This window comes from Emys orbicularis, chromosome 23, assembly GCF_028017835.1.
Source record: "Emys orbicularis isolate rEmyOrb1 chromosome 23, rEmyOrb1.hap1, whole genome shotgun sequence".
NCBI classification, from domain to species: Eukaryota; Metazoa; Chordata; order Testudines; family Emydidae; genus Emys; species Emys orbicularis.
This window is the reverse complement of record NC_088705.1, coordinates 4,088,717-4,105,648: the sequence shown is the minus strand read 5'-3', so window position 1 is coordinate 4,105,648 and position 16,932 is coordinate 4,088,717. Positions and strand designations below refer to the sequence as shown.

The 16,932-nt window shown below is 47.1% G+C and overlaps 1 protein-coding gene across 1 annotated transcript in view; it reads right to left on the bottom strand.

Annotated features, from left to right (window-relative positions):
* Positions 1-337: 337 nt before the first annotated feature.
* The window catches only part of KIAA0319L (KIAA0319 like), a 51,924-nt gene continuing 35,329 nt past the window's right edge, over positions 338-16,932 (bottom strand). Inside the window, exons 8-21 of the mRNA XM_065421562.1 lie at positions 16,502-16,594; positions 14,745-14,877; positions 13,379-13,607; positions 12,759-12,882; positions 12,331-12,463; positions 10,881-11,029; positions 9,373-9,524; positions 9,004-9,142; positions 7,921-8,080; positions 7,590-7,732; positions 6,607-6,729; positions 5,723-5,813; positions 4,574-4,665; positions 338-2,218 (exon numbers count right to left, since the gene is read on the bottom strand). Coding sequence (XP_065277634.1) covers positions 2,031-2,218; positions 4,574-4,665; positions 5,723-5,813; positions 6,607-6,729; positions 7,590-7,732; positions 7,921-8,080; positions 9,004-9,142; positions 9,373-9,524; positions 10,881-11,029; positions 12,331-12,463; positions 12,759-12,882; positions 13,379-13,607; positions 14,745-14,877; positions 16,502-16,594 — 1,949 coding nt within the window. The 3' untranslated portion in view covers positions 338-2,030. The remainder of the gene's footprint in view (positions 2,219-4,573; positions 4,666-5,722; positions 5,814-6,606; positions 6,730-7,589; positions 7,733-7,920; positions 8,081-9,003; positions 9,143-9,372; positions 9,525-10,880; positions 11,030-12,330; positions 12,464-12,758; positions 12,883-13,378; positions 13,608-14,744; positions 14,878-16,501; positions 16,595-16,932) is intronic.

Sequence of the window (16,932 nt, the reverse complement as noted above, 5' to 3'; positions counted from 1 at the left end):
CGCCCTGCGTGGTGGGGGAAAGGCAGGAGTGGATGTGGGATTATGGCAACATGTTGGGGGTCCCATCACCTAGGGGGAGAACAGCCAAGCTGAGCCCACCACAGAAGTCTGGAGAGAGGAACAGGAGCGCACACATTGCAAGTGTGCTAGAAGTGCAGTCTGCGCTACAGTGCACTATCAAGTGAGGTCAAGAACTACGGCTGGCCTAAGTCAATTGGGCAAAATGCTCATGTCTTATTAGCCAAGTAGAAATAAACACAGAATCCAACACTTGTGCCTAAGGAAGACATCTGATTGCACGGAAACATTAAATTAGCAGCAGCCATGACTACATTCAATGGGGAACACTCCCTCAAATTAAATAGTGTCTTTAATCTTCATCTGGTTCAACACAAGTCAGTAGTGCAGCAATATAAATACAACTTAGGAGTTTAAAGCCTTTTGTCTTTCAGTATCCAAAAAAGGAAGCCAATGAAACAAGTTACCAGTTTAATTAAACACAAAGAAAGGCCATGAACTAAGTACTCATCCTAGAGGGGCAGAGGCATCTGACACCCCAATGAAAAGGGCAAACGCTTGCCAAGGATGGAGGTTTGGCTCAAGAAAGCAGCATGTTGAGACAGACATGGCAATGGGGAGGGAGCGTCACACACAATCACTCAACTCCACGTTGTCATTGACTGAAAGGGGCCTGTAGTCCAGAACCACGCTGCCCACCGAGGACACACTCCATACCGGGACGTGCCTCTGGGAGCCACCTGCAGGTATTCGGGCAAAGAGGATTTGAATGGTCCCTGTTTCAGTCAGTTAATAAATTTGAAGTGTGCATGTCAGCCGTCAGTCAAAACAATTCAATGCTAGGAGCATACGCAGGGCTACTCAATGACAGCACAACAAAAGGCTACCGAGGTGCCAGCTGGAGGGGGACGTCCAGCCATCAGGGAGTGAAGGTATCCACCCATGTTTGTCTTGGACGTGTGTAAGTGTTAGAAGAAAGGACAGCGTCATGGCATCTTACAGTAGGGAGGGCAGTACTGATATTCTACAGTGTTACTGAGCACACGTAGAAGCGTTTCAGAATCTACACAGTGTGCAGTGGAGCTGAATAAACATCTCAGGGCTTTGGAATTAAGCTATTAGTCACAGATACCAGAAAGGCAGGCACTCTCCTTCCCATTAGCAAACGATCCCCTGGGTCTGGTACGAACCCGGAAGGGCTGGCTGCAGGGATGGGGTGCCCCGTTCAGCTGGCTAGCACAGACTCTGGAGCTGGGCTGTTCACTCCAGCTAAGTTTTCGGCATCTGATTAGGTGCCATTTTATCTTCATTCCCAGTGACAAGACTAACAATTTAAAACAATTACAACCCCCTCATAGCTGTGAACTGAAGCAGCCCATTCTGGGTGAGCGCAGTATTTTGAATGTCCCCCACTCCACGCGGTTAGCTGGTGTGAAAGGACAAGGTTAATTTTTTAGAAAATGGTGCTTAATCAGTGGAGGGGGGTGGGGTAGAGAGGGGGGAAAAGCTTTTTCTGCAGCTGAAGTAGCATGTGAGCTAGGTTTGTTTTTCTTTTTTAAAAAGGTCAGTCAGTCAGTGTGCCATCACTATTGGAGGCTGTGGTGGTTTGATGGGAGCCCAAAGCACGGCTCTCCCTGACCCTCTTTCAGAGAGAAGAAACCTCCAGTGGGGAGAAGACTGAAGGTCCATGGGAATTTTGCCTCCATTGCAGTAGGAGGTGGGTGGGTCTGTGCTTTCACAGCTGTGGTAAGTGGTTCTGTCCTGTTGCATTCGAGATGCCAGGTAGTCTGTATTTCACAGTTCCTTTTCCTCCCTTTGATTTCCCTTGAAGTCAGGATTCAAGTACAACCAGTTCTAGTCGAACCACAAAAACAAAGGTAGTTTCCATGAAATAAGTTAGCAGCTTTGACCTATCACGATCCAGCTGGTCTTCAAGGGCCCCCCTGGGACAGGGGAATGGAGTTGCCCCCCTTTTCGCTCGGTCCCCTAGCTAAAGGTGACTTAGGGCTTGGCTATAAGATCTCTTCCCTCTGGTTCTTCGGTTTGGGCAGCACCTGTCCATTGCGCAGGGAGCCATTCTGACTCCGGAGTAGTTTCCCTTTCTCTCGGTCCGGCCATGTGAAGATGGCTTCGTCGCTGTCCAGTTCAGATTCGGAGTGCATCAGGCTGGTGTTGAGGACCTGAGCTTTCTGTCTGCTGCCTTTGAAAGAAGCCAAAGAGAATCCCACATTAGAAACACTTTCATCGTTCTCAGTAACATACACTAGAGCGAACAGGAGAAGGGATCGCAGGCTCACTCGGTGCTGCTATTAGGCACAGATCATCCATCCAGAACTCAGTGGAGTCTCCTGGAGCTATCCCCCAACTCCCTCCAAGAGCCACCGAGCTTGCGGGACAAGAAACCATCCCTGAATTTGTTTCAGGCATCGTGACACAATCAGGGTCACACATTCATGTTGAGATGCTCCAGGACACAACATGCAGAGAAATTGGTGAGGTTGTCAGGGTGGATGAGAGGTGTTTGGGGCTGTCACACCTCACTGCCCTTGGGAGAGGGCACTGCCTAGATATAGTTCTATTGGGGTTAGAGGCTGTAGTAAAGAGTAGGCAGGGGTGTGACAGAATATCACTGCATACTCTTACTATTCACCCTTCTCTAGCATCACTGCTTCTCCTCCGGCCTGCCAGGGAAGGAAGGTAAATTAACGGGATGAATTAAGATTAAATTCACAAGGGCGGAGGAGAGCCATGTTTACGGATACTGTCAACAGAGGAAGTAATTTAGATTTCAGCTTTTACTTTATAGTGAAATGCAACATTTGCTCTGGAAGTGGGAATGTTCCCATATGTAACTGGGCAAAGAGACATTCTGCTTAGCAGACAATATCTGAAGCATCAAGGAGGGAATTTAGTTACCAGTGAAAAGTGAGAGTTTGAGGTACATTTGCCACAGAGTGATGGTGGCACAATAAGCCCTTTGTTTGGTGGTCAGGCTTTTCGGTGCTAGTTGCCAGATGGTCAGACTTAACTTGGGTGGGCATGTTATGGGAGGGGGAAGCACCCCCTTTCTTCAATGGCATTCAGACTTGGGCTTTCAGGATGCATTGCTCCCACAGACATGGCAATGCCCTCCACTGCGTCATTAGGTACGGTTCACTTTGCTGGAACGCCATTAAGTAGGAGAATACTAGGATGAGCAATTATGTTCAGCTAGCAAACAAAGATTAAGGACTATTTTCCATGCACTGTTAAAACAACCTCTCCCTTTCATACAAACAGTAGGCGAAGAGTCTCATTAGTAAGAATTATTTTAAGAGCTAAAATCTCTCTCACTCTTTGGAGGGTGTGTGTAAGTTCTACACATGCTTTGCAACCTCTTCCTCCTACTCTCAGCCACATTCCCCAGCAGCAATGATTCGGTGCAGGCGTTCTACAGATACAAACACACCATTTCTAGATCACCTGCATAACAAATGCAGCCATCTCTGGGGTGGAGGGTGACAACCAGCAGGATGCACCGGGTGAGAGGGGGGAGGGAAATACTGGCCCAGGACACAGGGACGAACCCTGTCCTGGTGGAAAAGGCCAATGGATTCTGTGTTTACACAGAGCATGCACAACCTGGGTTTTTAAAAGCTCTTGTTCCCATGGGGGACATCGGTCTTCCTAGCCAGCATGGCAGGCTTTCAAACCTGTGATCCCAAGGAATCTAGAGGTTTAAAACCTCTTTGCTTAGGCCCCTTCCCATCCACCCACCCCAGTTCATACTCACACTACAGTTACGAGAACCTCTCTGCACGCAGCCCCATTGCCTAGTTGTCCTACGGCAGCGACAAGAGGGAACAATTAACTTCGACATAGACTCTTGGGATATTTTTAAATGGACATTTTAGGCTGGAGGATTTGGGGGGGGAGAGAGAAAAATCACAGAGCCTAGCGTCAGAAGAACAGACCAGGCTGTGCAGGACCATGGTCCCCAGTGCCTTCTGAGAAGTCAAACTACTTCCTGCTGTTCGTTGGCCAGTCCAAACCCAGCAGGCCGCTCCATTTCTCAGCTGCAACGCGTATGTGTCAGGGTCTCGGCTCTGGGATCCAGCCGAGAGGTTTAAGGAGGGCAATGGGTTTTTATCCTGCTAGAGATGAGTAAACGTGTTCAAATAAGGCCCAAGAATTGAGCCCCAAACTCTTTACAGAAACTGATTTTGGTTATGGTTTTGCCCATCTCTTCACTGCTTGGATCTGGCTGGGTTCAGAACTGGAAGTACCGCAATACCAGGAGTGGCTGTTCATGTGCTTTTTCTAATGTGACAGAAGGTGGAAATACTAGGACAGAGACTATTCTTAGGCAGTTTCCAGCCTCTCTTCTAGACCAAAGAGGTTTCGATGCTTTGACTAAGTGACCAGTCTTTAGATCTGAAGCAAGAGTCCAGACCTTCTTAGCATCGTCATCACTACTCAATACCATGCTAGTTTCACACTGCGATTTTACATCCGCAGGAGCGGGATTTCCTGTGTCAGCATTCTGCAAACGTTAAGATCTTCTCTCATGTTTTACCTGCTTTGAGGTTTGGTTTTAACTCCAGACTCTCCTGATCTGTGGCATCCAAAATCTTGTATTTGCTTTTCCTTTTGGGTTTTCCTTTCCGCCTAGAGGGGGAGGGAGAGGGGGAGGAGGAGGAGGAAAAAAGTTAGGCTGAAGTTCATATTTAGATAAACCCAGACAGGAAAAGATCTAAACGTAAGAGCTGTGTAACTTGATTCCAGTTTTATCCATAGGAGAGGACACTATATTAAAAAAGTTACTTTGATTGCACAATTTTACGCTAATCAAAATCTTGCATCCAAATTGAACCTCGAGTTCTAGGACCTTTATGTTTCACCTGGACCCCTCCACCCTACTTTCCCCTCATTACACCATTGTTCACACTCCATTCTTTCTAAATTGGCAACAAATGACACACTTTTAGATATGGGAATAACAGAGCCTATGTAAAGTGACCTGCTTAGACTATCCGTTTGCAAGACCTCGGACTCAGGAGGCAGCTACACGTATTGAAGTGTTAGAGATGAGGATTTAAGGCAGGAGTCTCCAACTCGCGGCCCATGGGCCACCTGCGGCCAGCGAACCTCCCCAATGGCTCCAGCAGTTTTGGGGCCAGGTCTCTCCCTTGGCCCCACCTGCCATCCCCGGGTGCTCCCCCCCACAGGTGATTTAAAATGGCCTGGGGCCCCGGCAGCGCAGCGGAGCTGAGCGGCGTCTGCCTGCTCGCTCCATGTGTCTGCCAGCCCCTCCCTGCGGCCCCGGAGTGCGTGCTGCCCCCACCCCGAGCGCCCCTGCGGCCAATGGGAAGCTGTGGGGGCAGTGCCTGGGGGCAGCAGCGCGCAGAGGCCCCCCGGCCCGCACCATCTTGGAGACCCAGGTAAGCGTCACACCCCCGACCCCCTCCCAGAGCCTGCACCCCTCCCCGAGCCCAACCTCTCACCCCTTCTGCACCCAAACTCCCTCCCAGAGCCTGCACCCCAATCCCCTACCCCAGACCTCCTCCCGCAGCCAAACTCCCTCCCAGAGCCTTAGGCAGGTGGGGGGGGCGGAGTTTTGGGGGGCATGAGTGACATTATTGGCCCGCTAGGAGGATTGAGGACTGGCACTGGCCCTAAGGTAAATTGAGTTTGAGATCCCTGGTTTAAGGGCTCAAGTTATTACCTTTTACAACAGCAGACCACAGTCCAGGATAAGATTCCAAAGGCGACCACAATGACAAAGGACGCAATGATCACATACAGCACACTCCATTCTGTGACCAAAAAAACCCAAGAGAGACACAACTTAGCACCCCACGCCGTTCATAGCTGGGACTTTAGGTGACCCTGGTGTAGAAGGTCCATCATAACAAAAAGGAGCCTCATCACTTAATAGCGTTCAAGAGACCAGCATTCTATTGCCAGCTCCAGCACTAACTTCTCTAGGGAAACTACACATTTCAGCGCTGATTTTCCAGGCCCTCTCTTTGCTCGTGTCTCTGTTGCCCATGCCACTTGCAGGACACGTCTCACACTATGTATTAACTTATTAAAAAGTTAGTCCTCCGTGGCAGGGAAGCATCGGTCTGGTTTGACAGTGAATTGCTTCTGTAGCATAATCACACAAAAGGTTAGCATTAGACTTCCTTTAATGGAGGCAGAAGCATGGGCAGTGAGTCCACTTTGCCGTGTGAGCCAGGGAAAGGACCGGGGTGCTAGCCGTATGCTGAAAATGGACTCAACTCTTCTCGTCGGAGTTTATCATCTGAGGGCTCTGGAGATCAGTTTCCCTACCAAATATTCACTGACTAGGATACGGACTCTGCTCCTGCTCCCATTAAAATCAATGAGAGTTTTGCTATTAACCACACCGGGCCCCAAATCCAGGTAACTGGATGTTAGGAAAAACCCAGCTGAATTAACGCTGGCAGACAACTGCTCTTCAGCACGGCCAGGGGCTTCATGCACCATCTGTTCAACTAGGCAGCCCTCCGCTCCTTCCACGCAGCCCTCTTCAAGAAAAGAAATCACACACACACACCCCCACCCACCCCAGATTGCACATACCACAGTTACTCTCGCCCTCCCCCATCTGCACTTTGATGAAGTTCTCCATCCAGAACGGGTCACAGATGCAGCGCTTGGTGAAGGAGTCGCAGCGCCCATGCTCGGAGCAATTCAACTGGCATGCTGTGGACAGGAATGGCTGAGAGTGAGGTTAGACTGAGACTTAAGCAACAGACAGCACATGATTTAGAACTGGTATAGTACACAAGAAAAAAAAGGGCGAATATAACAAAGTTCCCAAGCTGCCCAACCCCATGGGGATCAAACTTGAATCCACTCACCGGATAAGTATTTTTTTCCTTTTCTCACCAGCCTGTGAAACCACCCTGATTTCTCATTTCTGGTTTTCATTTCTTAAGGAAACTGAGCTAAATTTCTCTCTAGATCAGATAGCTAGAGCTGCAAACAGATCAGCTGTGTCTGAGCCTCTCCAGACCCACTGAGAAAGTGAAGGATAATTAACCCTCTCCCTAGGTGGCTTTAGTGAGATGGATGCCAAGCGTGTCTTCTTTTTCAAGCACGTTAAGCAGAGAGCAAAGTGGCCTGTGGTGCTGCAGTGCTCTCCCATAAACAGGCCAAAAGGGAAGTGGCAGGTTCCCAGCACAGCTTACCTGGAGTAGGAATGGGGATGCATTTGTAATGATCACCCTCTCGGCCAACACTGGGGATTGAACCTGGCAGCTCCAGAACGAAAAGCACAAGTGTCTCCAAACTTCAGCTAAAGAGCCAGGCTCTCAAGCTGAGAGCTGTAATAGGCTCTGTGGAGCAGACACAGGTGTGCGCGTGTGTGGAGGCGGGCGGGGACAGAACACTCGCTGCCCAGTGGGTTACACTTTCATTTACTATTGGAGCTAGACCTAGAATATTTTCTTGGGGGAGGGGTGATAGGGGGGTAACAACCCGTGCCAGGCCCCCCAGTCCCGCAAGCATCTATAGAGGGAGAGGAACAGATGTTAGCTCCTTCCACCATTACTCCTACTTACTGACTGTATTAATTTCTAGTGCTCGGAAGATGAGGAAGTCCGACTGCTGTTTCCGGAGTTCACTTTTGAGTGTCCATGCTACATCGTGGCCTTTGAAGATCTGATGCGGTGGTTGGGTCTGCACAAAGAACACCATCTTTGTGCTGCAAATCAGACACGAGAAAACATTACCAAGAGAATCTGGCCACAATTACATGTCAACTGTTCATCCCTACATTCCAGAAAGAGAGAGTAAACAGACATTTAAGCAGCATCTCAGCATGCCATCATTATCCATTCTGATTCCCACTGGAAAGTGAATCTTGCTTTAATACCCCTCCATCGCTCCTACCTCTGCTCTGTGTACGGCTGGATCTTTTGTACGGTAATGTCCGAGTCCAGGACGCCCAGCAGAACGCCTATCTGACGGATTAACATACCCTTCTGCCTTTCCGTCAGCTGGCTGACATTAACATCCAGTATCATCTCCACAAGATTGTTTTTCCTTGGATCTAAGAAGAACACAGAACAAGCACATGGGCTTCCAAATGACAGCGTGGGTGAAAAATCTTAATTTTTAGTACCTCCCTAGAACACTTATTTGGGACACAAAGTGCAGCATCTAATAGTGAGGGGATCATAGAGATGACATGATCTTTATACATAATGGCAGGTAGTAAGGCTCTTTGCAGTGGGGCTCTCCACATGGAGAATGGACCAACACCTTTAAAGACTATAGGAAAACATAATTGTTTCCCTCCCACAATTTATGACACTTGTACTTTCCCTAGCTGAGTCAAGAGCTCATGCACTAAAACATCAGGAAATCAGGAAATTCAGAAGGATGAGCATAGAAGACCAGTGAATTTTCCATCAGATGTCCAGTACGTTACAGAAAGTAACTGAATACAACTCCTCAGCTCACCAAGATATATATATGAAGCTGGCTATAGGAGTTTATTTTTAAAAAAAGACAACCCATGTCATTCAACTGGGTATATGGCATCAGTACAGTCTGCATTGCTATATCACTTTTCATCTGAGCCCCTCAAAGCAGTAGCAAATTATCTACTTCCCAAAAGTTACACTTATTTTACAGATCGACAGACTAGAGACTGAGTTGAAATAGCTTATCCAGAGTCTACTGTTCATCAGGCATAATGTTCCACATCATTTAATCAGCTCCCTCTAACTTTATGTTAAGACTTTTCCTGCTCTTGATGGATTTTGGCGCATTCCAAATACAGACACACAACTTTCCTGCAGCCGATTCTGTCATTTCAGAGCATGCATCAGGGTACAAAGAGAATCCTTCACTGTTACTAAGATCCTGGGTATTGCAACCTGCTTTTGCCATTGCCAGGAAAGGTGCATTCATGGCAGGACACTCCAGTTTAGAAAGAATCTCCATGGTGCAAAGAGCAAGAGGACTCACCAGCTTTGACTTCCACAGTGGTCCTATCTGCATCACTCTCTCCTTTGGCATCCGTCACTTTCAGATGGAGCGTGTATGTCCCCTCCACCAGGTTGGAGAGGAAAAGCACAGGGTGGTGGTCTGAATTATTTAACACCTCCTGGGAATTTGAACAAAACTAATATTAAGAAACAAACAAGGCCGCTGCAGATTTGACCCCTATACCACATACTGAGCTGCATCACTCCACACAGCAATCAGTGTGCAGGAACCAGTGTTATCCTCTCCCAGGAGCTATTTGCCAAAGAGTCTAGCTAAACCTCACTACATCTTCCATACTCGTGCAATGCTGCATATTCCCATTACAGAGACCACATTTGCCGCACTCACCCCAGCTGCAGGACTCCCCTCGTCCCGGGTCCACAGGTAGCTGACAATTCCCTTATCATCCCAGGATTTGGACCCATCCAAGGCTGCTGTGTTTGTAGGGAGGGTGACGACAACATTCCCAGCAATCTTTGCCACTGGTGGCTTGTTCATCTCTAAACAAGTAGATGAAAAATTGTTACAAGAATTTGTTAGAGCTTAAGTATAGCACCAGGAGCTATGCTGTAATCCAGGCATCCATAACTTGCAGGGTCTAGCTGGACCCAGGCTTAAATGGGGGTTCACCCAGATACTGCAGGATTCAGTGCAGTTTGTTCTTCCTTCAGTCAGATTTGAATCTGTACCCTAGTACGGTGCTGGGAGGGGGCACTGTGCTGCTCAGATGACACACAGGAGTTGCTCATATTAATGATCCCATGGCGATTTTTGTAAGAATAAGTGTTAACCGCAAGGTCCTGGCCAAATTCGGAACAAGATACTATGTCTTGTGGAAGTGAATTCTGTTAAGTAGTAGCAAGAGAAACTGATATTGATTTACAGGAACAGGAATTACAAGACTGGATCAGACCCATGGTCCATCTAGCGCAGTATCCTGTCTCAGACAGGTGCCAGCACCAGATGCTTAAGAGGAAGGTGCTGGAAACCCCCCAGTAGGCAGGTGACAATCTGCCCCACAAAGGTCTCATCCTAACCCCTAACAGGTAGAGACTGGCTTAAGACCAAGCATGACATTTCATTACCCTTCCAAATCTCTCATTATAGCATTAACTATTTTAACGGGATATTCTTGTTATCTGTATAAATCCCTCTGACTCTTACTAAGTTTTTGGCCTCAATGACATCCTGTGCCAATGAATTCCACAGTCTCATTATGCCTTGTGTGAATTTTTTTTTTTTTTTTTTTAAATCAGGCTTGAATTCGAGTCCTTTTCATTTCGGTTGAAGTCCCCTCATTCTTGTATTAGGAGACAGGGAGAACAAAAGTTCCTGCTCTCCCTTTCTCTAGGCCATTCGTTATTTTATAGGCTTGTATCATGCCCCCTTATATTCCTCTCTAAACTAAACACTCCAATGTTTTTCAATCTCGTCAAATGAGAGTTTTTCAAGGCCCCTAAGCTTTTCTTCTTCTTACTATTTTTATTTATTTGTATTATCATAGTGCCTAAGATGAACCAGGACTCCACTGGGCTAGGTGCTGTACAAACAGAACAAAAAAAGTTCTTGCCCTTCTCTGAATCCCTTCCAACTCCAATATCCTTTCTGACATGGGGTAACCAGTGCTACCTACGGTATGCCAGATGAGGGCAAACCACTGCTTTGTATAATGACATTAGAACACTTCCTGTATTATTCTCCATCCTGTTCCTTAGGCACTTTGTTTGCCGCCCACCCTTTTTTTTTTTTAAAAGCACAGCTGCACACTGGGCAGTGGTCTTCACTGATTGCTCTCAGTGATTGCACAGGTCTTTCTTCTGATGTTACAATTCACTTCTGAGTACAACTGGACACACCTTCTTTGACAATGACATTAACTGAGCTCTGGCTTTGCAAGCTCCTTTCATCTTTGACAGTCAGTGTGAATTCGTATGTTCCAACCTGAAGCCCAGTTACAGTAGCAATGCTGCTGTTGGAATTCTCCAGTTTTACACCATCCGGGCCCCTAGCCAAAACAAAAAAGAGCGTTAGTCTGTGCCCATGGACCTGGGATCGGGTCTCATGCCAATGAACAGGGGAGTTAAACTAATAACAGTAAGGCCTGGTCTACACTAACCCCCAAATTCGAACTAAGGTACGCAACTTCAGCTACGTGAATAACGTAGCTGAAGTCGACATACCTTAGTTCGAACTTACCGCGGTTCAGACGCGGTCCACACGCGGCAGGCAGGCTCCCCGCGGTACTCCTCTCGCCGAGCTGGAGTACCGCAGTCGACGGCGAGCGCTTCCGGGATCGATATATCACGTCCAGACCAGACGCGATAAATCGAACCCGGAAGTTCGATTGCCAGCTGTCGAACTACCGCGGTAGTGTAGACCTGGCCTAAGTGTAGTTACCAGGTAATATCCCTGTTCCTCAGAAGGAGACAAGATACCCGAGCATATAAAGAAAATTTATTTCTTCCAAACTCAGGCAATAAGACACTAAAATGGGTAAATCCTACATACAGTATATTTTGCACAGTCTCTGGGGGTCTAGTGCAAATTAAATGTTGTGCCAAACACTCCCTAGGCCAAAAGTGCCTTATTAGTATTTACTGAATGCCGATGACTGCTAGAAAAAACAACTTCATGGGTAATTGCACAATGAGCAACAACAATGAAAATATTATAGCAATGACAGCTCTTTTTACAGTAGAAACTTAGCGCACAGCTTGCATTGTTGGGCTAACGCAAAACCAAAAGTTACATTTAAAAGCTGTCCATAGGCTTTGCCCTAAATTCCAAAAAGTAATCGGCGCCTCTTAGGGGAAGCCTGACACAATGAACAAAATTAACAGGGCTGCAGGAGAAGAAGTGCTATCTCCGCTCACGCTTGTGTTGCAAGAGGACCCCATTTAAAAGAAAAAGGAACTTCTGTTATCCCAGATTCTCATTGACACTGTCGGTGTAAAGGGGCTTTTTGAAGTGGGTGAGGTCCCTTTACACTACCAGAACCGTAGTATAAATGAGAATCGGGCTGAAAGAGTTTAATGCTAAGGCCAGGATATTTCCAACGCTTAAACAAAACTGGGCGCAGGCCTTGCTGGAGTCCTTTGGCTCATATGTTACTTATGCTTAGGGCTCTAGCAAGGGCTATTTTGGGGTTCTCCTCCAATTAATAGCCAAATCCTGGTTCCCCTGTAGTGATTGGCAAAACTCCCACTGAATTCAATGGGACCAAGATTTTGACCCCGGTATTTTTTTTAAACTAAAGTTTAAAGGCACAGATACTCCCAGCAGAAGGATCTGGGATGTGATACCAACCGTGTTTTTTCCCAGAGGAAGGAGACTATTTTCTGGTCGTCTGAACTCTTGCTGCCATCTAGAGTGGTGCTGTCCACAGGGAGGGTGAGTTCTTTATCTGGGCCAGCATCTGCTTTGGGGGGCTTATTATTCTCTGGAAAAGGATTGTGAATAACAAAAGAAGAGGAGATGGAATTAAACATGCTGCTTGTTCTGTGAGGCAAAGTTTAGGCTTGTTTCCCCATAAATACCCAGTTGAATAGAAGTCTCAGACAAGATAGCCGGATAAATAGTATTATCCCCATCTTACACTGGGAGAAGGTGCAGCACAGAGTGGTGGTGAAGTGACAGTCAAATCAGAAGTATGTTGGTAGAGGTGAGAGTTAGCAACAGCAATCTTGCCTGCCAGGCCTTGCAACAGCACTGCTTAGTAATAAGGGGAAACTTACCAGGCTGCACTATCACGGTGACCTCAGCGGTGGACTGGTGGCCTGCAGAATCAGTCACCGTTAGCTGGTAGGTGTAATCACCTTCTTGCATTGCAGAGAGCTGTAATATTGGTGTCCTCACACCCTTTGAGAAAGCAAGTTAATGCATTATGATGACTCCTTACGCTGAAGGGATCAGAGAGATGAAGGGCCAGAACCAGTACTAACTATCCTGGGCAGAAACTGGCTGCTTATTATAATTAATCACATATATGGGGCCATAGGTATGCATGGCATCAAACAGATATGTAGTGTCCAAGGATATGTAGTGTCCAACTTGTAAGTGAACATAACCTCAACACCTCGGAGCACGATGGGAGAGTAGTGGAGCGACATACCAAGAGGAAACGGGGAAGACTTGATTTAGGCTAAACTTGGCTGTTAGTTCAATCACCGAACCTGACGTGATCTTAAAATGTATTTAAATATTAATAAATGTTTAAACCTAATCAACACAGAGGCTTGCACAGATTATGAGAGACATTTCTGCATACAAACTAGACCTTTAGATGGCTATTAGCAAACATCACAGCACAATGGATAAGCATCATGTAGGGTATTAGTGGGAAACCTCCACTTACCTGCATCTCCATCACCTTTCCTTTGCTACTGGGGCTGAGTAACCATTCGTAGCTGACAATGCTATGATCATCAGTGCTCTGGTTCCCGTACAAGGTGATAGAGTTTTGGGGAAGCGTGATCACTTGGTTTGGGCCTGCGTTTGCCACTGGAGGATAATCCACTTCTTTATTCACAGTCAAGCTGGCAGTGGTAGAGTTGCTGGCACCATCTGAATCCACAACTGTTAGGCTAAAGACCAAAAAGGAAAAATGGAAAGGTTAGGGCTATGAGCGAAGAGCTCAAATGCAAAGGGATGAAACAGTCTGAATTTAACTGAGGGGTTAGAAATCTAGAATTACCTTGGTATGGGATTGAAGTGTTTGCCCTTGGGGGGGGGGGGGGGAACACAGTTTAAGTCAACTGTGCACTTGCAAAATGAGTATCACAAAAACTTGTGTAGTTATAAGGGCAGAGCAAGGCATTCCACAACCAAATCCACCACCTTCCTAATATCTATCAGCTAGTTACAAATGCAAAGAAATCCCCATGAAATAAGATTTTTCCAACTCCCTGTTAAAGTCACACCCATTGTACTGAAAATCCAGAGCTCCTGCCAGTTTTAAAAGCGTATGTTCATTTCAGGTATCTATCACTACACCCCATCATTAATCCTGTGGTGACAGCATTCCTTCTTAAGCAGAAAAAAGGCTCAAAGTGGGACGGTCTTCTACTAAACCTTCAACCCCAGTTTGTACCAGGTAACACACATTACACCGCTGTATATAAAAGGTATTGTTCTGTTCATGTGCGTATGAGTTATATCATATGTCATTTAATTAGATTCATTGCTGTGTTTAGCACTGACACCACAGCAAATTACAGATCAGAGGAAATAAATATACCCTCCTTTTTCCAAGCAGATGTCAAAATAAAAGCAAATGCTACGTAACTATCCAGAGATTTGTATAAATACTTAATTCTAAAAACAATTTCACTGGTGATGAACACATTACATATAGAGAGTAGAATATTTAAACAATCAATTTCCTTCTGAATGTAGAATAATCTATTTTTGGTATTTTAAAAGACATTTTAGTATCTCTGTTATACTAAATTCTCCTTTTTCTGCCATTGTCTTATATTGATTCTACAAGTTAAAAAAAAAAAAAAAAAGTCAGCCAGTTATTTTTTAATCTTTACTCAAGTGAAACATAGTATAAACCTCTATTAGCAACTGACCAGAAAGTTCCTGGAGCAAGAGAGGGAAAAACCACAAAACATGATTTGTTCTGCTATCTTTTGCAACCCAGACTGATGCAATCAGGTATAAAACTAAAGAGATTCACATGGAACCTGGACTAATTAACTGCTATATGCAAAACTTACCTGAATGTGTAATTCCCAGGTACTAAGTTGGTCAGTTTCAATATGGCAGTGTCAGTCGATACCTTCTCGTCCCGCAGTGGCCCCTTCAATTCTTCCCAATGGAAACTGACAATTTTATAATCATCAGTGCTTTCTAATTCAATTAAAAAAAATATGCATTAGGAATCTGGTTTTATGAAGCCACATTTCAAATAAAGAGATTTAATTTGTTCTTTACACATAAGGTTGGAGAGTGGAGCTTCTTGTCCCAGTCCCTAGCCGCAGATCTCTCTCTATTATGCTGGTTTGGTCAAATTGTGTATGTCATACACCAGGGGTGGGCAAACTACAGCCTGCGGGCCGGATCTGGCTCCTCAGGGCTTTGGATCCGGCCCGCGGGATTGCCCCCCGTGGCACCACAGGCCCCGTGCCGCTCTAAGAAGCGGCCGGCATCACTTCCCTGTGGCCCCCGGGTGGGGGGGGAAGGGTGGACAGAGGGCTCCGTGTGTTGCCCTTGCCTCCAGGCACCGCCCCCTGCAGCTCCCATTGGCCGGGAACAGGGAACCACGGCCAATGGGAGCTTTGGGGGAGGTACCTGGAGGCGCGGCAAGGACAGCGCACGCGGATCCCTCCGCCCTGCCCTCCCCCAGGGGCCGCAGCACTTCCTGGAGCGGCGCTGGGCCAGGGCCAGGGCAGGCATGCAAGGAGCCTGCCCTGGCCCTGGTGCACACTGCTGCCACCCCAGAGCTGCTTTAGGTAAGCGGCGCCGGGCCGGAGCCCGAACCCCGCCTGCACCCTGCCCCCCAACTCCCTGCCCTGAGCCCCCTCGTACACCCCGCACCCCTCCTGCACCCCAACCCCCTACCCTGAGCCCCCGCCGCACCCTGCACCTCTCCTGCACCCCAACCCCCTGCCCTGAGCCCCCTCCTGCACTCTGCACCCCAACCCCCTTCCCTGAGCCCCCTCATACACTCCGCACCCCTCCCCCCTTCCCTGAGCCCCCTCATACACTCCGCACCCCTCATCTGCCCGAATCCCTTACCCTGAGCCCCTTCCTGCACACTGGACCCCCTCCCACACCCCCTCCTGCACCCCAACCTCCTGCCCCGGCCCTGCATACAATTTCCCCACCCAGATGTGGCCCTCAGCCCAAAAAGTTTGCCCACCTCTGCCGTACACTGTTTTTTGCAGATACACACATCCCATTTTTCCCAGGAAAAAGATACTGGTTTGGGGCAGACAATGAGACAAAACTGAACAAGTTTAAAAGGAAAGCTTGGCAGAGCTTCAACAACGACAAACAACAACAAAAAAATCAATAGATCTTTTGCTGGTTAATTGATATGCTTGCAGCTTAACACACAAGACCACCAATTTTGAATAGACTCATTTGATTCTTTGTACTTTAGTCGAAACCAGCAAATCTAGTTGGGCTGTAACTCTTCTGGGTCTTCCTGTTTCAGGGGACTCACCGGGACACGTGCCCCCAGGAGGGGGACCTTGTATGTAAGCTGGTGTGTGCAGAATGGAGAGAGAAATCGGCAATAAAGACCAGTAGCTGTGCTGTCCTTGCCACAAGCTAATAGGAATTATAGGGAAAGCGTAAAAAATAATTAGGATGAGTTATCCAAGTCCCCAGGTTATGAACTGGTTCTTTCCACAGAAAGGTGGCACAAAGGGTCACATCTATTCCATTTTAATGTGACACAGAGTCTGATCATTGCCAGGGTGGACAGGCAGCCTCAGCTCGCTGGATGACATGTGATTAGGGTACTCACGGCTGCCATCGATGACAGTAGAGGTGGTCGGCAGTGAAATCTCTTGGGATTGTGGTGACACAATAGCCACAGGAGGCTGATTCACACGAGGCTCTGCAACAACAACAACAACAGCGCTGTGACAATGTTGTTTACAGGCAGATCAATGGTACAAACATAAGCCAAGGAACTCTGCAAAACTGTTCAGATTGTCCACTAGGGGTTGCTAAAGTAATACAGGTTTCAGAGTAGCAGCCGTGTTAGTCTGTATCCGCAAAAAGAACAGGAGTACTTGTGGCACCTTAGAGACTAACAAATTTATTAGAGCAAAGCTTTCGTGGGCTACAACAGAAGTGGGTTGTAGCCCACGAAAGCTTTGCTCTAATAAATTTGTTAGTCTCTAAGGTGCCACAAGTACTCCTGTTCTTTTTAAAGTAATACATGCAGCACAT